At 35.3% G+C, this 20,384-nt stretch overlaps 1 protein-coding gene across 6 annotated transcripts in view; it reads right to left on the bottom strand.

Moving 5' to 3' along the window:
• LOC150102202 (ral GTPase-activating protein subunit alpha-1) overlaps positions 1-20,384 on the bottom strand; it is an 800,562-nt gene that overhangs the window by 562,566 nt on the left and 217,612 nt on the right. For all 6 annotated transcript variants that reach the window (XM_090398990.1, XM_090398987.1, XM_090398991.1 and 3 more), the window contains one exon: positions 8,442-8,515. In XM_090398990.1, coding sequence (XP_090255116.1) covers positions 8,442-8,515 — 74 coding nt within the window. The remainder of the gene's footprint in view (positions 1-8,441; positions 8,516-20,384) is intronic.

Raw genomic sequence — 20,384 nt, forward strand, 5'->3', positions numbered from 1 at the left:
CAAAAAGCAAGCATGATGGGGACTTGGCCTTCAGCTTTTGCACTGAAGATGGTTCTCTCTGAAACATTGGTCAGCTTGTTCTCCATCACTACACTCTCTTCCTTGGTCTCACCAGGGTGTGAAGTTCACAGCTTCATGGAAACGTTCATCAAAATTTGCTTTGACTAACTCATCAATTGCAGGCGTAGACTTCTGTGGCAATTGAATCAAAAGACATATTTTGGTGATTACACCATATTTTTTATTCAGTTTTAGAATATACTGAAATAATAGTTCCTGACAAGTTTCGTAAATCATACAATTTACATCTTCAGGGGTAAATAGTATAACTTAAAGTTTAAACAAGAGAAATTAATAAACACAAATCATAACCGTCTGGCTATTCATAAACTCAAATAACAAAATGCAGATATAAAACGTTATTGACATTGAACAATACTGGACGATGTCGCGTGTTCTTGTTCTCGTTCATATAGTCCAAGCTCAGATTGAGGTAGATTTTTTATTAGAGCTGACCACACTTGATGGAGAATTAAACCTTGATTTTTATTGCATTGGGTTGGGTTTTTCCATTGCATTGGGTCCAGTATTGTTCAACATCAATAACGTTATATATCTGCATTCTGTTATTTGAGTTTATGAATAGCTAGATGGTTATGATTTGTTTTTATTAATTTCTCTTGTTTAAACTTTAAGTTATACTATTTACTCCTGAAGATGTAAATCCTACGATTTACGAAACTTGTCGGGAGCTATTATTTCAGTATATGTCTTTTTAACTCAATGTTTTCTGACAAGAATTTCAAATAAAAAAAGTCTGGATTCGTAATCAAAACACCTGTCTCATCATGTCATGATTTTGAAATCATGGTGTGACCATGAAGTGATATGATTGGTCAAAACAATCAGCCAGTTTATTTAGTTTTTTATTTATTTTCATGGTATTTTAAAGCAGTATATTTTTTAAAACATTGTTTAATTTAAAAAAGACTAAACATGCTCATAATGTTTCGTTCAAAAAATATTTTCATTGCAGTCCTAAGAAGGGACTTTTTCCTGTTGGCATAATTATCCATCCATTTTTCATGAGGAAGTGATTTCCTGCAATCTTAAAGTTGAACAGGATATTAAAGTGCAGAATCTTAGTTTCATTCCAAAGAATTCCATTTCATGTCAATAGTATGAAGCAAGCCCAAACTTATCAGATTCTAAGAATTTCTTACCGATAGGCTGTGCTGATGATATTGGAATCAAGAACATCATTACTGTATATCAGTCCAAAATAACAAAGTCAACATGAAAAGGATACTTGACAGACACAAGCTAATAACATAAGTGGTATCCTTGGTAAATTGTAAAAACTGGAAGGGGGGGTGGGGTGCTACAACCTACCAGACAGGTGAAGGATGGAGAGAACCCTAGATATGGAATTTGTTTCCTGATGCAAACATTCTGAGTAACGAGATGTGAACCACATCTGGAGTTGGTATAGCCAAACCACTCTATTTATGGGAATTTAAATACATCCAGGTTGGGCAATGGACTGAAAAGCCAAATTCCTGTAAAATTACTACTTGTTAAAGAACTTGGAAAAGAAAAGCCTCAGACTGGACAGAGGTATAACTCAAGAAACTATTGGATTATGACTTTGAGACATGGAATGCAGGAACATAGGTGCACTTAAGCACTCATATCAGAAATCCATCGATACAAATTAAAATAAGTGGCAACACAAGAAACAAGATAGATCGGAACAGAAATCAAAATTTTGGAAAATACACAATTTTTTCAAGTGGAAAAGAATCAGGGACACTAGTTTGGAAAAGCATTTATAGTAAACAGAGACACTAAAAGGAATGTTTTCAATTTTAGACCTGTGAATGAAAGATTATGCACAATAAGAATCAGAACAATTTCATTTATGGATAACAAATGCTCATGCAGCAACAGAAGAAACAGACAATATGGAAAAACTTTTTTTTCCCCCTGTAAAATGGAGACTCTATGATTTAGCACCAACTAATGACATAAAAATTATTACTGGAGATTTCAATGCCAAGGTTGGACAGGAAGAATTATATAAAGGAACAAATAGAAAACAGATTCTACATACCCACTCCAATGATAATGAAGAGTGATAGATGTTCTTATAAATATGGTTATATTCTCTGCATGTACTCCTTATAAAGATATTCATAAAAGGACATGGATATCTCCAGATGGCACAACATTTAATCAGATTGATCATGTTTTTATACATAAAAGATCAACATCAAATATTATGGATGTAAGATCATATAGTCACTTGCTGTAATTCAGATCATTATCTGGTCATAATTAAGTATAGATAAAGAAGCTCAGTGAAGAATCAAGAAAGAAACAAAAGAGCACTAAAGTTTAATTTGCAAAACCTTAAAGAAAATGAAGTGAAAACCATTTTGCAACACAAAATAAAAGAGAAAACAGAGGACCCAAATATAGATATAGAACAAACTGCACTGTATCAAAAGAGTATTCTGAATACTGCAGAGTTTCCAGTAAAGGCAATAATAAAAAATAAATTAAAGTATATAAAGAATTCACTGCAAGATCAACTACGAATAAAGAAGGAAAATATATAGTACTGATATGAGAGACATAAAATCTGTGAAGGAAGAAACTCAAGCCCTTAATGAAATTATATACACAATAGAATAAGATAAGAAGAACAAGGGTGATCTTAGACAAGCATATAACATAATCAAGCAAAGTGAAGAAGGATATAAGCCTGGGATAGGTATGTGCTGAGATGGATAAAGAATCATGTTAATAAAGAAGCAACAAAACAGTTGGAGAGAATACTTCCGTGAATTACTGTAATTTACAAATTATAAACTAACTACCACTGTAGAAGATAAATCTATAGAGCTACCCATCAAGGCAAGATGCACCACCTTCAAAACTGGTTTGAAGGTGGTGCATAAATAACACTTGCAAAGAACCTCTACTATTTGGGAGTTAGAGTTTGGAACTCTTTATATATCAGAACGTAATCTGGTTTAGTGCTGATATCTGCTGGTAATTTTCTGGATGGCAGTCCAGTTATATTATTAGTAGTCTTAGTGATTTTTATTTAATTCTTCTAGCAGAAGGGAATCAGAAGGTAATGCAACTGTTCTGATGATACTACACAGTATAATCATAAACTCAATATTTTACTCATGAACCAACATGACAACTTGTAGTGTAATCAGCAGAGAAATAACTGCAAGTAAAAAAAAAAATTATTGAACTAGGTATATTCTTTGGATACATCCACTACTGAAAAACTGTGGATTCATCATGCTCATTCTTACATATTTATGGTCTTCCTAAGGTTCGTTAATTGTACTAACTCTCGAATGTACTGTCTTGTTAAATATCTTTCTAGTCTTCAAAATCTAACTGGCCACACTAGCTCTTACATTAAAAAAATGCACCAACTTCAAAGATAAATTTAAAAATCTATGTTTGCTGGACAACAAAAATTTCTTTTGATGTAGTCTCCCTATTCGCCAACAATGCTCCAAGAAACCCATCAATATATTGATGATCATGCAGACCATTTTAAGTGGCAAATTAAGTTTTCAAGCAGACTGAGGAACAGATATATGCAGATTTATCTTACCAGCTTTGGCTAATTATTTTATGGAAAATAAGGAAAGTCAACCTTTCAGTACCATTTTTCCTCAAGCTCATATTTGCATTTGCTTCGCATATATCTTTGAATTTTAGTTATACTCAGGGACAGAATTACTACAATTTCTGGATTAAATAAATTTGAAGTACTCCTGTATCAAGTTCACTACTGAACATAAATCTAAAAGGGTATCCCTTTTTGTATACAATCTGACTTCTACGGGCAGTATTAAATTTTTGTTTACCAAAAACCCCTTACTGGCAGTTACATCCATCCTCATGACATCATCCATCACATGAAACAGGCATTATCAAAACTCTTATAAGCCAAACTTGCTCCATCTGTTCTTCTGATTCTCTTACATAAAAAATATACACCAACTTCAAAGGTAAATTTAAAGATCTATGTTTGCTGGACAACAAAAATTTCTTTTGATGTAGTCTCCCTATTCACCAACAATGCTCCAAGAAACTCATCAATATATTGATGATCATGCAGACTTCTGTTGGAAGAATTACATAAAATAAACATCACCATGACTACCAATAGATATAAGGATCTGTCATTGTTCATAGATATAAACAATCTTCTCTGATTTTGGGGATCTTATCAATGCTTCTAGATGAGGAAGAAGGATGTCTTCCTAAGTGGACATTTTTCAGTCGAGTGCAGTATTAAAAAGATTGGTATGGCTATTAATAGCTACCTCTGATTATTTTGTTTCTTCATTTTGTTGTTTTCAGATGATGTTCTATGGTTTCTTGACATGGCTGGAGCTTATTGAGGACCTCTGATAAACAAGAGGATGAAAAATCATTCATTCTCAGGTGGAGTTTGATTCAGTAGCAGAGCTCCCCACCCACCAAACAGAGCCACACATGGATGCCCACTCTCCAGCTAGCAATGACTGCACTTGGGGCGTGGTAATGGTATAACAGGGCTACTCCAGATGCTATACTGGCACTACAGCAAGTCTTGTGCCCAATTCCTGGACTACTGCAACACTGCTGACACTCTTGCAGGCAAGCACACTAGCTGAATAATCCTGGCTGGGCATTCTGGACCACCTATCTTGCCAAAGCAGAGGTCAAAGTAGTGTAGGACTAAAAGGATTTCCCTTTTCCAGATGTCAACAGGTCATTCTGCATGGCAAACGCAGTGGCAAGGGATGGTATCCTAGTGATGGTGGTCTGGAAGACAATTTAAAAAGAATGGGGAGAAGTAGAGTGAAAAATATGGGAAGAAAAGCACAGTAAAAGAATAGAACAAAAAGGATCAGTAGCATAACTGGGAGGTCTCCACTCAATCATGAATGGGCACCTCACATGGAGAGAGTTATTCTTAATGAGAATCCTAGAGCACAAGATTTTGCTATTTAGTTACAATTTTTAACAAAGATAGAAATTAAACATAGAAAGAAACAAAATAATAAATTAAACTCATGTTGGAAGTTTTTTTCGCTTGGTTAGACTATAAATTACAGGTAACTTTCGTATAACGCCGATGTTAGGTTCCACAGAAATGCCACGTTATGTAAATTGTGTTATGCAAGACTCAGATCACATAGAAAAAGTAGGGTTATGTTCCGAAATCGTTTTTTTTTTTAAATTATATATCCAATGACATATCCAACAAATATATATTGTTATTTATTTCAGGTAGTTCATGTAAGGTAAGAAAACATATAAACTATGAAACAAATACATAGTTTAAACTTATAAAATTAAAAATTGTATGTAAACTTCATTACACATAATGCATAAATATTTTAGGCAAAATAAAATGAAGTGCATATTTTAATCATCATCACTGTTTTCAAAATGAACATTTCGTAGATGTTCTTTATTTATGAGTGGCCAGACGTCATCATCACCTGAAATCTCTTGGAGATTTCTCATTGCATACTTCGGCTGGTTTAGTTATCAAGAAGTCAGTAACAAGACATCTTACCACTATGCTGCAATTTTTTATTAAGTTCATAATATGGAGCTAAACAAATATCCAAATGTCTTGTGAATTTTCCGGAGTACTCCGTTGAGGAATCATTTCCGTAAAATAATTTCCTAACTTTCTTGCCAAGTATAATAAATTTAGTTTAATCCTTTATCCAAGTGTGAGCAAACAAAGTTTGCACTTGAAAGTATCTTCAGGACTAGGGCAAGGTGATACAACACCAGGACAACTCGTTGCAAAGGTGTAGCAAGCTACCAACACTCCTGTCTCAGTATCTCCTTTAATGCAAAACACATCTCCTTGCGGATATGTCTCATGTTATGCATTAAGGGAAGGGCCACTACCCAGACTAGTTTCGACCTTTATTGAGGTCTCTTCAGTGGGAGCCAGGCCCAAGCTGAGATACTAGGCAGAAATATTCGTAGGTCATCTCTACCTATAGGAGTTGCCAAATGGTGTGCCACCCTTTTTTAATAAATTACTAAACTTTCAACATCTTTCTCTAAATCCAGAGTAATTTATTAAAAAAGGGTGGCACACCATTTGGCAACTCCTATAGGTAGAGATGACCTACGAATGTTTCTGCCTAGTATCTCAGCTTGGGCCTGGCTCCCACTGAAGAGACCTCAATAAAGGTCGAAACTAGTCTGGGTAGTGGCCCTTCCCTTAATGCATAACATGAGACATATCCGCAAGGAGATGTGTTTTGCATTAAAGGAGATACTGAGACAGGAGTGTTGGTAGCTTGCTACACCTTTGCAACGAGTTGCCCTGGTGTTGTATCACCTTGCCCTAGTCCTGAAGATACTTTCAGGTGCAAACTTTGTTTGCTCACACTTGGATAAAGGATTAAACTAAATTTATTATACTCTAACCAAGTGAAAAATAAACTTTCAATTTCTTGCCAAGTCCTATCCTTCTCCTAATTCTTTAACAGATTCATCACAATCAGAATCTCCGGCAGAACTTTCCCCGCCATTTGCTTCGATGTTATGTATTAATTGTACCGGTTCCTCCTAATTTAAATCTATTTCTCCATCAATTAATTCACTAATTTCGTTTTCAACCAATGTTTTGAACAATAAACATTTTATACGGTAAACAACTGAAGTACATGCATGCTAAAGGGTATTTCCCCTAATATAAATTTGCTACTTATAACTACATGAGCGATATGCACAGACGGAAATTTAATGAAAATAAAATTTGTAGATAGTGTTTTTATCGAAACTGGTTTGTATAAGTACCATGTTGAACAAGGGTTAGCATATAAGTACCGCATTATACGAGGGTTACCTGTATATATTTTGTTTAATCCTTTATCCAAGTATAAGCAAACAAAGTTTGCACCTGAAGTATCTTCAGGACTGGAGTAATTCATGGCAAAGGTGGACTGAGTTCTCATCACTTTCCTTAGTATCCCATAATGCAAAGCACATCTCTTTGCAGACATGTATAATGCTATGCATTATGGGAAGGGTCACTAACCAGACCATTTCGACCTCTATTGAGATTTCTTCAGTGGGAGCCAGTATGACTTCTGCATTGCTTCAACCTTGGTATCACCTCTGGGTCTGGATTTGCATTAAGGGAGATACTAAGACAAGTAGTGATGAGAGCTTGGTCCATTTTTACCACGAGTTGCCTCAGTCCTTCAGGCGCAAAGTTTGTTTGTTTGCACTTGGATTAAGGATTAAACTAAATTTATTATAGCAGTATAGTATCTGTGCACAAGAAAGATAGCGTTCAAATCAATTTTAACTTATCGATCTGAAAGCTCGTTTAGAAATAAAGCAGTTGATCAGACCTAGAAAACACAGATTTTAGAGTTCTGCAAAATATTAGAGGAGGGAGAAAAAGATATATAATGACAGAATCACATTAAAAAGTAAGGCATTAAGACGAAACTAGATGCTGTTAGCATTCAGGTATGTGTGAGCAACGGTATTGTCACTTAAACAAATTGGAAAGAGAAAGATTAGCAAAACAGCAGGTTTTTAGATGCTAGGAAAAGTCAGAAGATCTAACTAGAATGATGCAGTTAGAAGTGATAAAAGGCTGAAATAAAAATCTGACAATACTGGTGTTCTGAAAGATGAGATTATGGAAAAAAAAAATCAATGAGAAATTAGTAACAATGTACACTCTTTGTGTAATACTACTATAGTATCTACATAATCCCCTAGGATACTGTACATGTCAGGAATCCGATCATGATGGAATTTAAACCTTCACAAAAATTCTATATCATTCTGTCATATCATTACATGAATAGAATGATATTCCAAATTGTAAATTTTGAGTAGCCATTCTCTTAAAATGTTAGGAAGGATACACTCACATTTAAGACAGGCCTCATTTTATATTAATTGCCTTTGTAATTCTGACTTTAGACATTCCATATTGTGCTCAACAGATTAAGTTAAAAATACACATGTAATTCTGATAATGGACTGTGGCATCAACCACAAGTAAATCAGTCTGCTTAACAGGGAACTAATGTTTTTTTTTTTTGTTTTTTTTTTTTACTGTTCACATTAGTAATGTTAAAACAGTGTTCTTACTATTGGACTCTGGTTTGGATATTTCAATACTTTTTTGCAGATAAGTTCATTATAGCAGTGCTGGCTACATTGATTATTTGCTATAAATGCCATAGTCAGTTATAACAAAAACTTGAAATAAGAATTGCATTAACCTGTTCAATATGCTTAGATTTAAAAAAATGAAGAGAACCTGAACTATAAAAAATACAATGGTACAAACTGCTTTCCAAAATAAAGTATTATTAGAACAATATTTTATTAATCAGCCAAAATAACATACTTACCATGTTTTCCTTTCCATGTGTATATTCATCACCATATATCGATATATATTTAAAACCCGTTTACAAACTTCAACCTACAATGTATTACCAAGGTAATATTTTTATAATGCAAGAATATCATTTTATTTTATTATAACTAGTATAAAAGCAAATTGAATCAAACATTATAAAAATCTTTTTACATTATGAATTTAATCAAGTATTGTCAACATCCTCTGGGACTAAGAACAAAAAAACATTTTCTATGCAGTGCCTTGAGATATACTTTAGATAAGATAGTCCACAATATTTTATGGCTGGTTTCCTATAAACAAGAATATTTTAATATATTAAAATATTCTTGTGTTAACGTGTCTATAATTCCTGATCATAATGTCACAAGTGTCTCTCAAGAGTAAAATTCCTATAAACAATTTTCTTCCAACAAGTGTGCTATTGTCAGGTCTCAGATTTCATCCAAAAAGTATATTTCAATCTTTGGAAACACTCCTAACTGTAAACACCAATATTTGGTCTTCTTGATGAGACCTTTTTCATGCCAACCAGATTGTTTTCAGGTATTATTCTATATTTAAGTGACCATATTGTTAACATTAGCAATGTCAAAATCTTTTCTGTATCTTCATTTTTATTATGATTCAGACATTGATATTCTGCTGTTCACTACCTCCTAAGTTCTGCTCAGAAACTTGCAAATTCATAAGTTAAAATTCACTCAAACATTGTTTTGTACTGTATGAGTTGAATGCTCTATTTCCTATAAATTTATTCAATTGGCTTCGCACCATAACCTTATTATCAATTTGATATCTTCACTAAAAACCATGCAATATCTTATAGATTAACTACTGAGAATTCATTTGATGTTTTCTATTTTCACACTTTTAGACTTTTTATTTTATTATTATTACAGGTATCTCCATGGAGTCAGTAGACTCATCATAGGAGACCCAAACTAGCAAAACAATATCTGTCATATCTCTTCTTGAATACATTTATTTCTGATTTTAATACCAAATTTCTCACAGCAATTATTTAATATAGCTAAACATTTTAACAGCTTATAGGAGATCTCTCTCTCATTTGAATATCAACATATTCAAATCATATAGATATTTGAATATCTGTATGACGTGGTCTATAAATAAACATTATAAATAATAGCAAAGAATGTGAAAAATAGTTAAAATCATGCCTGACACATGATTTAAGATTGAACTATCTTCATATACATTCTTCAATTCTAACTGCCAATTTGCAACTTATATTAATCAATGTCCATAATGTTCCACTGATATATTATTATTATTATTTGACACCTCCAAGGAGTCAAGGACTCATCGAGGGAGGGCATCTATTCTACAACTCTCCATCTCCACCACTTAACCTTATCCACCCATTCATCACTTGCTTTTTTTTTTTTTTTTAGAAATCAGCGCAGCTTAAATACACTCATGTTCATAGAAACCACACCACCTTACATGAATATAATTTTTTAGTAGTTAAATGGTCATTTTCATTAGTTTATCTTTAGATATTTTATTGTATTACATCATTCCCATGGGTTTCTGTATAATGTAATAGTTGCTGCTATTGCATCAGAATTTTTTATGCTATAAATAGATAGCAAGAGCTAGTTTGCGCATTTGTGTGCTGATATCACTATGGCTAGTTACATGCAGTTAATATCTTACAGAAAAAGTGATTCAAGATTTGAATAGAAATTGTGAAATGGCTAAAAGGGTGTCCTGTAGTCAATCTACTATGGTGTGGCTGCTGTCAAAAGTGAAGGAAACTGGATCTGCTGAAAGGAAGGAGACAGAGAAGAAAGCCACTGTCTACACCATGTCAACATCGAGTTCTAAAGCAGCTCTACCTCAAAAATGACCATGCATCATCTGGAGAATTGAAACAGGACTGGGAAGAACAAATGGGAGTTGTGGCAAACTCTGTAACTGTCAGGAGAAGACTCATTTGACAGGGACTGATAAACAGATGCTCTAAAGAGAAACCCTTGTTAACCAAAAAAAAGTTGGCTGTCTCAGATATATTGGTGCAAAGAGCATGCCAAATGGAGATCAGTGGAAAAGAGTCATTTTTTTTATGACAAGAAAAGTTTCTTAAAATTTTTTTTAAATTTGAAGTGTCTGTCTGACAGCAGACATACCGTTCAAAGATGATCAGGGAAAAAATTCAACTCTTACTGTCTGGTATACAATCAAATGCTCAGCTAATCGGATCTGGGGCTGCATGTCATATCATGGTTTTGGTCGCTTGCACGTGTACCAGAAAATTTTAGAAGAAGAATTGCTGTCTACTATTAGAGACCACTTTACTGTAACGATTAACTGCATCTTTCAGGATGATGCCGCTCCTTGTCATAGGGCAAAAAGTGTAAGTAATGCTATTATAACCCTAAAATGTACAATATGAATTGAATTTAGTACTTAAAAAAAGCTTTAATTTTTGTTGTAGGTTAATGAGTGGTTCCATGAAGACTCAATTCAGCAACTACCTACCTACTCGATTCAGCCAGGAAACGGTACAGATCTCAACCTCATTGAGAAGTTGTGATACCAAATGAAGACTGAAATACACAAGAAGAAGCCAGAAACACTTCAGGAGCTCCAAGAAGCCATTATAAGGATATGAAATAATGATTTTTACCCTATTGCATTCATCAGCAAATTGATTTTGTCAATGCCTCACCAATGCCAAGCTGTAAAAAGGTAAGAGGAGGACCCACAAAGTACTAAACAGCAAAAAGTGAATTTTTAGCTTTGAATATTAGTAAAACCGTGTAGTTGGAAATTCTGATATCAGTATTTGTTTTTCCAGTGAAAATATCACTGTCTACTCCATTTTGAAATGTTTGCAAATTTGTCAAGTTTGTTCATCATCTCATCTCATCTTCCTTATACCCTCTTTTACCTTGCGGTGTCGAGGGTCCATTGATCATCGGACCTCACTCCGTTTATAGGATAAGGTGGTCAGCCTTATGAGTGTTGAGTTCTCAAGGCCAGTTTGCGTGCTTTGCGGGATGAAAAACCCCAGAATAAACTGGAGATAAAACCCTGCTGTCCACGCCCAAGACTGGCTAACTTGGCTATGGCTGAGGAAGATCCTTCAGCTCCTCACGTCACCAACGGGAATCGAACCTAGGACACTCCTTCCCCAGGCATATGGTTGCGAAGTGCATAGACACTAGGCTAACCGTGCGGACATTAAATATACTACTTATACTAAATTAAACTGGTGGTTTAATTTAGTATAAGTACTATACAGGTAACCTCGTATAAAGCACATGTTAGGTTCCACAGAAATGCCGTGTTATATAAATCGCGTTATGCGAGTCTCAGATCAAATAGAAAAAGTAGGGTTATGTCAAGTTTGTTGTCATTTCCTAATTATGTCATAGCTTGTACTAAAAAGAGTCAAATATTAATCATAAATAAAAATGTTATATTATCTTCTTCATGATTTGGGACAATTATTGCTATTATCCCTTTTCAAATAGGCATTCAAATATAATTACCATAAAAACATGGATACAGCAGATGACGTGGTTTCTATGAACATGAGTGTAAGTATCTTTATTATATTCCCATGACTTTTCAAGAATTTGTTGTGAGGTAAAAAATCTGGTCTTTTCAGCTCCTGGGTAACTTAAATACAGGTTATTCTTTTGCTAATTTTCAACTCTTCTTAATATACTACTCATATCAATCTTTCCTGGAACACTCAGTAAGAAAATTCTTCTATAATTCTCATTGTTCAGTTTTATTTTTCTCTTTATAAATTAAAGCCAGTAGCCAACTGGCTTTAATTTAAAATTTAAACAAAATTTTAAAACATTTTGCTAGCATTTCAGGTCTGATATCATCTACTCCAACTGCCTTTTCATATTTCAGGTTTCTGATGACTTTTCTATATGAACTCTTGTCTGAATAGGATTCAGACAAGAGTTCATGTTCAGACATGATATTCTTCCCCACAGTCTTCACATGGCTGACTTTTGATTCTTTTATACATAGATTTCTCACATTTTAATTTAAGTGTATTTTTTAAAGCATTTAAACTACTAGCCAGGAAGTCTCAAGAAGGATGAGTGAGTGCATGCGTGTGGACTGCCTCTAACTTCTTGACTGGTAATTAATTTACGGAATTGACAACGCATATAAAGTAAATAAATTAAAGATAACTTTAATGAATCACTTCTATATTTCGGCAATGTCACATTGCCATCTTCGGGAACATAAAGATATGGTATGTGCACTAAGGAACTAACAAAGCAAATGAGGAAGAAAATAAGAACTAATTTTGTTCCTAAAGTCCTAATGGTGCCCTCTTGCGGGCTAATTTGGTAGTCTTGGCAGTTGGGCTGAAGTTCAAGCTGGTGCATGAAACTGCCCCAAATTTGGGAGACTTTCATTTTGAGAACTTCAGCCCAACTGCCAAGACTACCAAATTAGCCCGCAAGAGGGCACCATTAGGACTTTAGGAACAAAATTAGTTCTTATTTTCTTCCTCATTTGCTTTGTTAGTTCCTTAGTGCACATACCATATCTTTATGTTCCCGAAGATGGCAATGTGACATTGCCGAAATATAGAAGTGATTCATTAAAGTTATCTTTAATTAATTTACTTTATATGCGTTGTCAATTCCGTAAATTAATTACCAGTTATGTCTAACCAACGTATAAGTCTTACTACTAGAATCTAACTTCTTGGGCCCACCAGAAGGTTTGATCAGCTTTGCTACATGCTTCCCTACTAAGTCTATCAATGTTTCCTTTGTAGTTTAGCACCCAGTTTCTAAAGTTTGGATCTTCTTTTTAAACTCCATCATTTTATGATTCCCCATTATTATTTGTATATTTGAGTTTACAGTTTACATCTCAGAGTTGCTCAACTTTGATTCGTCTCCAAGCTTTAGTACACATTTTTATTTCCAACAGGATACTCATTTTATTCTGACCAACACTAGGTGATGATCAAATTCCATTCAAATCCCCTAATAAGCTCTCGCATCTTGAAACATTCTAAAAAGATGACTATCAACAATAACAATCTATGCAATGTCTCTTCTTTTGTATGTGTTCTTTCCATGTGAATTTATGTATGTTTTTATGTTCAAACACAATGTTCATATCCCAAAGTGAAATCTAATAGGTCATACTGTTATTAGCAGTTTTAACAAAACCAGATAATTAACAAAAAATAAACTACTGACAAATCTGAATGCATAAAAACTGATAAAGTCAGAATTAAATGCAGAAGAAATGAACAATGTGATTATGAAATATAATAATTTGTATGGTTCAAGTAGTTCTTTATAGCTTCTACACATGACTTGTTTTTGTCTCAAAATGATTAGATTAAAAATATGCTGTATTTTTTCATTAAATTCTAATGGGATTTCTGAATTTTCAATAAATGAATATTTTGGTCTTGAAAGAAGATCTAACATCCTAATTTAGCATATGATTAAAAAAATTCCCTACCAATTCGAACAAGATTCCTCTTTTACTGTCCATGCTCATATCACTATACAAAAACAGTGTTCAATTATAAAATTGTTCAAAAGGACAATCTGCTCAACAAAAAAAAAAAAAAAAAAAAGTGAAGTATCAGTAATTTAGAAACAGTGCTAACTCATTCCATGTCCTGATAACTAGAAGAGAATGGGGTTGAGCAATGTTAGCAGCCCATCCTTGTAAAAAACTCACACTACAGAAATAACACTGTAAAAGTTTTATCAAAATTCAGAAGAGAATATAACTCTCTTGTAAAAGATTACAACAAGAAAGCATGAACTGGAAACAGAAAAAAGCAAGATAATGAACAAAAAAGGAAAACAAATTATATGAAATTTGCTGCACCCACTGAAAAACAAATCAGAAAATACAAACTAGAAACATTACATTTAATTTGAAAAGGACAGAATCTAGTTTAACAGTGGAGAAACAGAGTATTGCAGAAACATAAATGAAGAAAAGCACACAAAATAAGTAACAATGATACTGTTTCAAAGAGCACAAATATCTTGCATGAATAACAATCTGTGTAAGATAGCAATCTTTAAGGGAACCATGTCTGTGCATGAACTAACATGACATAAGAGCCACCAAAAGTTAATTCAATTATTCCCAAAGGCATCATAATAGTATTAGCAAACATAAATGCAAAACTTGGGAAAGACAACAATGCAAGAGCCATGGAAAAAAAAGGAAGGGAACAAATGAAAATGGGAAATTATTAAGACTTATATTTGGAATGTTAATGCAATATGTGAATCAGATATATTTCTAAATTTTAAAGACAGCAACATATCAGTTAGTAACAAAAGGAAACTGTGTTAAGGTCAGTAATATTTTGCCACTATTATAATGGCATCTTGAGAGAGGGAGAGAAACAGAAGAAAAAGAACCAAGAGCAAAGTGTGCTTTTTTCAATAATCACCAGTTTTGTAATTCCACATATAATTCTTCTTATAAATGAAAATTCCACATGCTTAGCAACTTCTCAGGCTAAGTCTGCTTGATTGTTCTCCTCAGGCAGAGATTAACTTTGGTTATGACTAACTTCTCTGATAGTATCAGATTCAATACTTTCAAACTGTAGGTACTTACCAATACATACTGTTTTAGATATATCTCTCAGTACCTACATTAATACCATTTCTGTCTTTGAATCTATATCTTCATACATGAAGTAAATCATAATGATTACTTGCCCTGTGCCCATTAAACTAATTTACTAATGCATATCCTTTTGAACTCATGGCAATATCCAACTCTATATATTGTCATACTGGCTTTTATTTATGCTAAATAGCTCAAATGCAATGCAACCTAAACTTTACCTTCCTACCTAAATAATATTTATGCTAGTTGCAATTGTTCTGCCATCATTAGCAATATCCCTTCCTGTTCTCTCTTATCAACCCTGAAAATACTGTATCCATTGCATTGTGTCCCTGTGATAATATCTTCCTCTGTCAACCACATCTCACATCTATAATTTTTGGCTAATTCAAATTAACTAACACAAAAATTTTCTCGCTCTTGTTTCTGATACTTCTGGTTTTAAAATACACAGATTTGAATATTCTCTTTGGCCACATAAGGACCCTTGATTCTTTTAATGAGTGTCTTATTAAAATATTTGAGACCAGAGAAATGGAATTCATAATTCTATGGTCTTTCTCATTCTCTCACTTCAGAGGAGGCTGCGTTTTCCCACCTCTCCAAGAGCTTTAATTTTCCTAATTTTGCATGTTCATTCTCTCACTAAACAAATCCAGTTGGAACCCAGGAGACCAAATATGCACACAGGCCTTGTAAAGAAACAAAATGACATGCTTATCATTACATGTCAAGGTTCGCTTATTTTGCTATCACTAACAGTACTTCTCTTCCTCTCCCCATTTTTTGGAAAATTCTATATCCTATGATTACTAGTCCTAACAGTATATTAATCTCAGGCAAAGATGCTTTACTTCTACCAATTATCTTTGGGCATAATGACCCGATCAATGCTACAAACTCTGCCCATTTATTTCTAATACTCCTTATTTGGTCAAATAAGTTCTGAAATTGCCAGCACATCACAATTCCTACTCTTTGAGGCCATTCCACCAACACCAATACCCTGTACTCTCTCTGCTATAGCACACCTCTCTCTCTCTTCAATCACCATCTCCATTTCCCCCAATCCTGATGATGTTTTCTCTGCATCACTCTACCCTGCTGCAATAACTTTCTTGCCTTTGTATCCATCATTTTCCTGTCCTTCCCAAACCTGCTTCACAACCTCTGTCTGACTCTAAGTGATACTAATTTTGTACGAACATTGTGCACTCTTAAGTAAACAACAAGTGCTTCAAATGTTCAACACCAGACCATTATTATTCAAACCCTAACTTTCCCTCAAATTTACTTCATACCATTCACAAACTGAACACTCTTTGCCTGACACAATTCAGCCATTTTATGATTATTCTTGGTAACAATGTCTCATTTTTGGAATGTCCTAACTTTTTGTTGCATTTCTCAACCACTGTAATACAGTCTTTGTTATTATTATTATTATTACGGGCAACTCCAGGGAGTCATTAGACTCATCGAGGGAGGCCCCAAATCATTTTCATCACAACTATTCGACATTCATACAGTATCTATCATACCTCGCCTTAAACTCATTCACTGTCACAGCATCCACCACAGACTCAGGGAGCGCATTCCACTCATTCACTACTCTAAAAGTAAAGAACCCAGCTCTAACACCTTTACTAACCACACTTTTGCTCAGTTTCCATGGATGTCCCCTAGTCCTCCCACAACCAGCCCTGTTCTCAAAAATATCTTCTGAATTAATTTTATAGAAACCCTTCAGTAATTTGAATGTCTCAATCATATCTCCCCTCCTCCGCCTATCAACCAATTTTTGCAACCCACAAATCCTCAACCTGTTCTCATACGGTTCATTCCACAGACCTGCTATCATCTTGGTCACTCGCCTCTGGATCCTCTCCACCTCCTCCCCATCAAGAAGAAACCTAGGTGACCAAATCTGAGCACAGTAGTCGAGATGAGGTCTTATCAAGGCTCGATACAGAGGAACAATAACCTGCTTGTCTCTGCTTGTCAACGTATTCTTCAGCAACCAAGTGATTTGATGAGCTGATTTGGCCACTTTTGCAATGTGTCCCCTAAATTTCAATTCCTTATCCACCAACACTCCTAAATCTCGTGCCTCATCAATTTCCTGGAGCACGGTTCCACCAATGCAGTAAACTGCCTCCCATCTTTTCACCCCAAAATGCATAACCTTACATTTTGCCACATTAAATTGACATCCATTCTCCCTAGCCCAGACCTCCAATCTATCCAAATCATCCTGCAAAATTTTGACGTCATCTGCATTCACTATTGCCCTACCCAACTTCGCATCATCCGCAAACAAATGAACTGTTCCTCTCAGATCCTTTCCTATATCATTTATGAACAAATTAAACAGCAGTGGTCCAAGAACAGATCCTTGTGGTACACCACTAGTCACAGGCCGTCTTGTGGACTCTACTCCTGAGTAAACCACTCTCTGATATCTCTCCGTCAACCACCCTCCTATCCATCTCACCAACCCTATGTCCATTCCCATATTCTGCAATTTACTGATTAGAATTCCATGTGGTATCCTGTCAAAGGCCTTAGCAAGGTCCAGCAGAATCACTGTAAACCCATTACCCTTATCCAGTTCAGCCGTCACTGTGTTATAATACGTGAGCAAGTTACTGAGGCATGACCTACCCTTCACAAAACCATGCTGTCCCCGATACAGTATCCCATTTTCTTCTATCCAATCTTGTATTTTCCTCTTGACTATTTTCTCTAAGACCTTGATAATGATTCCTGTTATGCTGATTGGCCGGTAATTTTCAACAGCAGCCTTGGAACCACCTTTGTGCAGTGGAACTATTTTCCCCTCTTTCCACCCCCTTGGGACTGACCCAGTCCTGAGGCCCAAATTAAACATAATGGTCAAGGGCACTGACAATTCTTTGGCCGCTTCACGTACGACACGAGCTGGTATACCATTTAATCCCACAGATGTATTGACATTGAGGTTCTGTAATAGACTAGTTACCTCTACCTCATTCATCACAATTCCAGTATAAGCTGTTGGTTCCTCCATTTCCGCAAAGCCACCACCTGGATGATATACTCTTGCAAAGTGCTCGCTCAGTAATTCCACAACATCGACTGATTCAGTTACCTCCCTACCCTCAGCATTTTTTAAGATCATTCTACCATGAGCATTTTTCCTTTTACTTGCAACATATTGAAAAAACTGTTTGGGATTCTCTTTAGCCTGCATGGCCAATTTCCTTTCGTAATCTGCTTTTGCTTTTCTTACCACCCTTGTTACCATCCTGGCCTGAGCTTTATACTGTTCATGCACCTGATGGTCACCCTTCTCCTTAAATTCCCTCCACAATTGTTTCTTTTTTTGCAGCTCAAGCTTAATAGTGTTATTCATCCATTTAACCCCTACCTGATTTATTATTCGGACTCTTGGTATACAGTCAACCATTGCCTCCTGCAAACAGTTCTTGACCACCTCCCATGCACCATCAACATCCAGCCCTTGCAGTTTTACATGCCATGGCATTGAGCCAAGCACACACCTAAGCTTGTCATACTTACCAGCCCGGTAATTCCACATATACCCTGTCTTAATTGTAAATTCGACTCCTTTAGCCACCTCCCAAGTCATGACCTTATGGTCACTCTCACCAATTGGTGGCAACAAGGTCATGTTCGTTACAGCCACATTCTCAGTTGCAATTACTAGGTCCAGCACTCTCTTCCCCCTGGTATTTTCCAATACATGTTGCCGTAGATAGTTGTCCCTTAATAACTGCATAAAATCCAATTCCTTCCTCCCATGTGCCCTCTCCTCTTTCCAGTCAATATTACCATAATTGAAATCACCCATAATAATTACCCTCCTTCCATTCATTTCTTCTATTTGCTTATGCATACTATTCCCACCATCCACTCCATCACCCGGTCTATAGCAGCACCCAATTGTATATTTTGTTCTGCTAGATTGTATCTCACACCAAACAGCCTCAAATGTGCTTTTTTCCCCATCCTGCAGTTCAACTTCTATACTCCTTGGCTGAAGCTCATCAGTTATCATCAATAACACTCCTCCCCCCTTTTTATTCACCCTGTCACTCCTGAACACGCTATACCCATCGCATTCAATCCCACTAGCTTTATCATCTTCTGTCAGCCATGTTTCACTAATACCGACAACCTGTGGCCTGGAAGTGCCAACCATGGCCAAAAACTCTTCCTTCTTGTTCCTAATACTCCTGGCATTAGTGTACATGAATCGCAGAAGCCCATTTGTCCCATCCCTACTTTGATTCCTTATACTAATTATCCCATTCTGATTTGTTGCCCGTCGTACTCACCCGGGCATAATATACTCATTCATACACTTAACTGCCCCCCCCTAAAGTCTGCATATCTACTCCCCCCCCTCTTAATAAATCTAGTTTCCCTGAGTCTGTACATCCACTTCCACATCATTCATCAACACTCTTTCAAGTCTCCGTACACCAACTCCATTCAAATGTAACCCATCCATCTTATATAAGTCCTTTCGCCCATCGAACTCATTCCACACATCCACAAATTCCACACCACTCTCCATGCATAACCCACGCATAAAGTCATTGGCAATTATGGCCCTCCTTATTTAACTTAACACTCCATAAATCTTTAACATTTTTGGGTGCATACATGTAACAATTGTCATAGCATATCCAAAGTGAAAAGTCCACAGAAAAACTTGATCACCAAGTTGAAACCATCTGCATTGCTGGCGTACGCTTTTTTACTGCCACCATTTTTAATGTTAACTACTTCCATTCGAAGCATACTTAGCAGTAGGTAACAAATGGTTTACATAAAAAACAACCACTCCTAATATATTAATTGGTGTGTAGTTTGCTGCCTCTGTCTTGGAGCCACCTTTATACATTTGAACTATCTTATCCTTTTTCTATTTCCCTGGAATCCTGCCAGAACTGAGACTTAGACTGAACAACTCCATATGCAATGATGACGTTATTCAATCTCTTGCACATTCGCATAGTAAATGGGCTGATACATCATCCTATCCAACTACTGTGTTCACATTCGTATTTTAATGAATATTTTTATATATTCATTATTTATAATTCTTCAGCTATCATTATATCTGTGCTTCTAACCAAGAAGGAAGTACTGTGGTAGAAATTGAAAACATCCTACTCAAAAATACAGCAATAGAAGAAGTTGATCAGTTTTAATACCAAGGCAATATATATTTAATAAAGATGGAAGATCAAGGCAGGACATTAGTACAAAAAATTGCAAAAGCAAC

The sequence above is a fragment of the Typopeltis vanoorti genome, chromosome 10 (assembly GCF_054136105.1).
Source record: "Typopeltis vanoorti isolate ZY-2024b chromosome 10, IOZ_Tvanoo_1.0, whole genome shotgun sequence".
NCBI classification, from domain to species: Eukaryota; Metazoa; Arthropoda; class Arachnida; order Uropygi; family Thelyphonidae; genus Typopeltis; species Typopeltis vanoorti.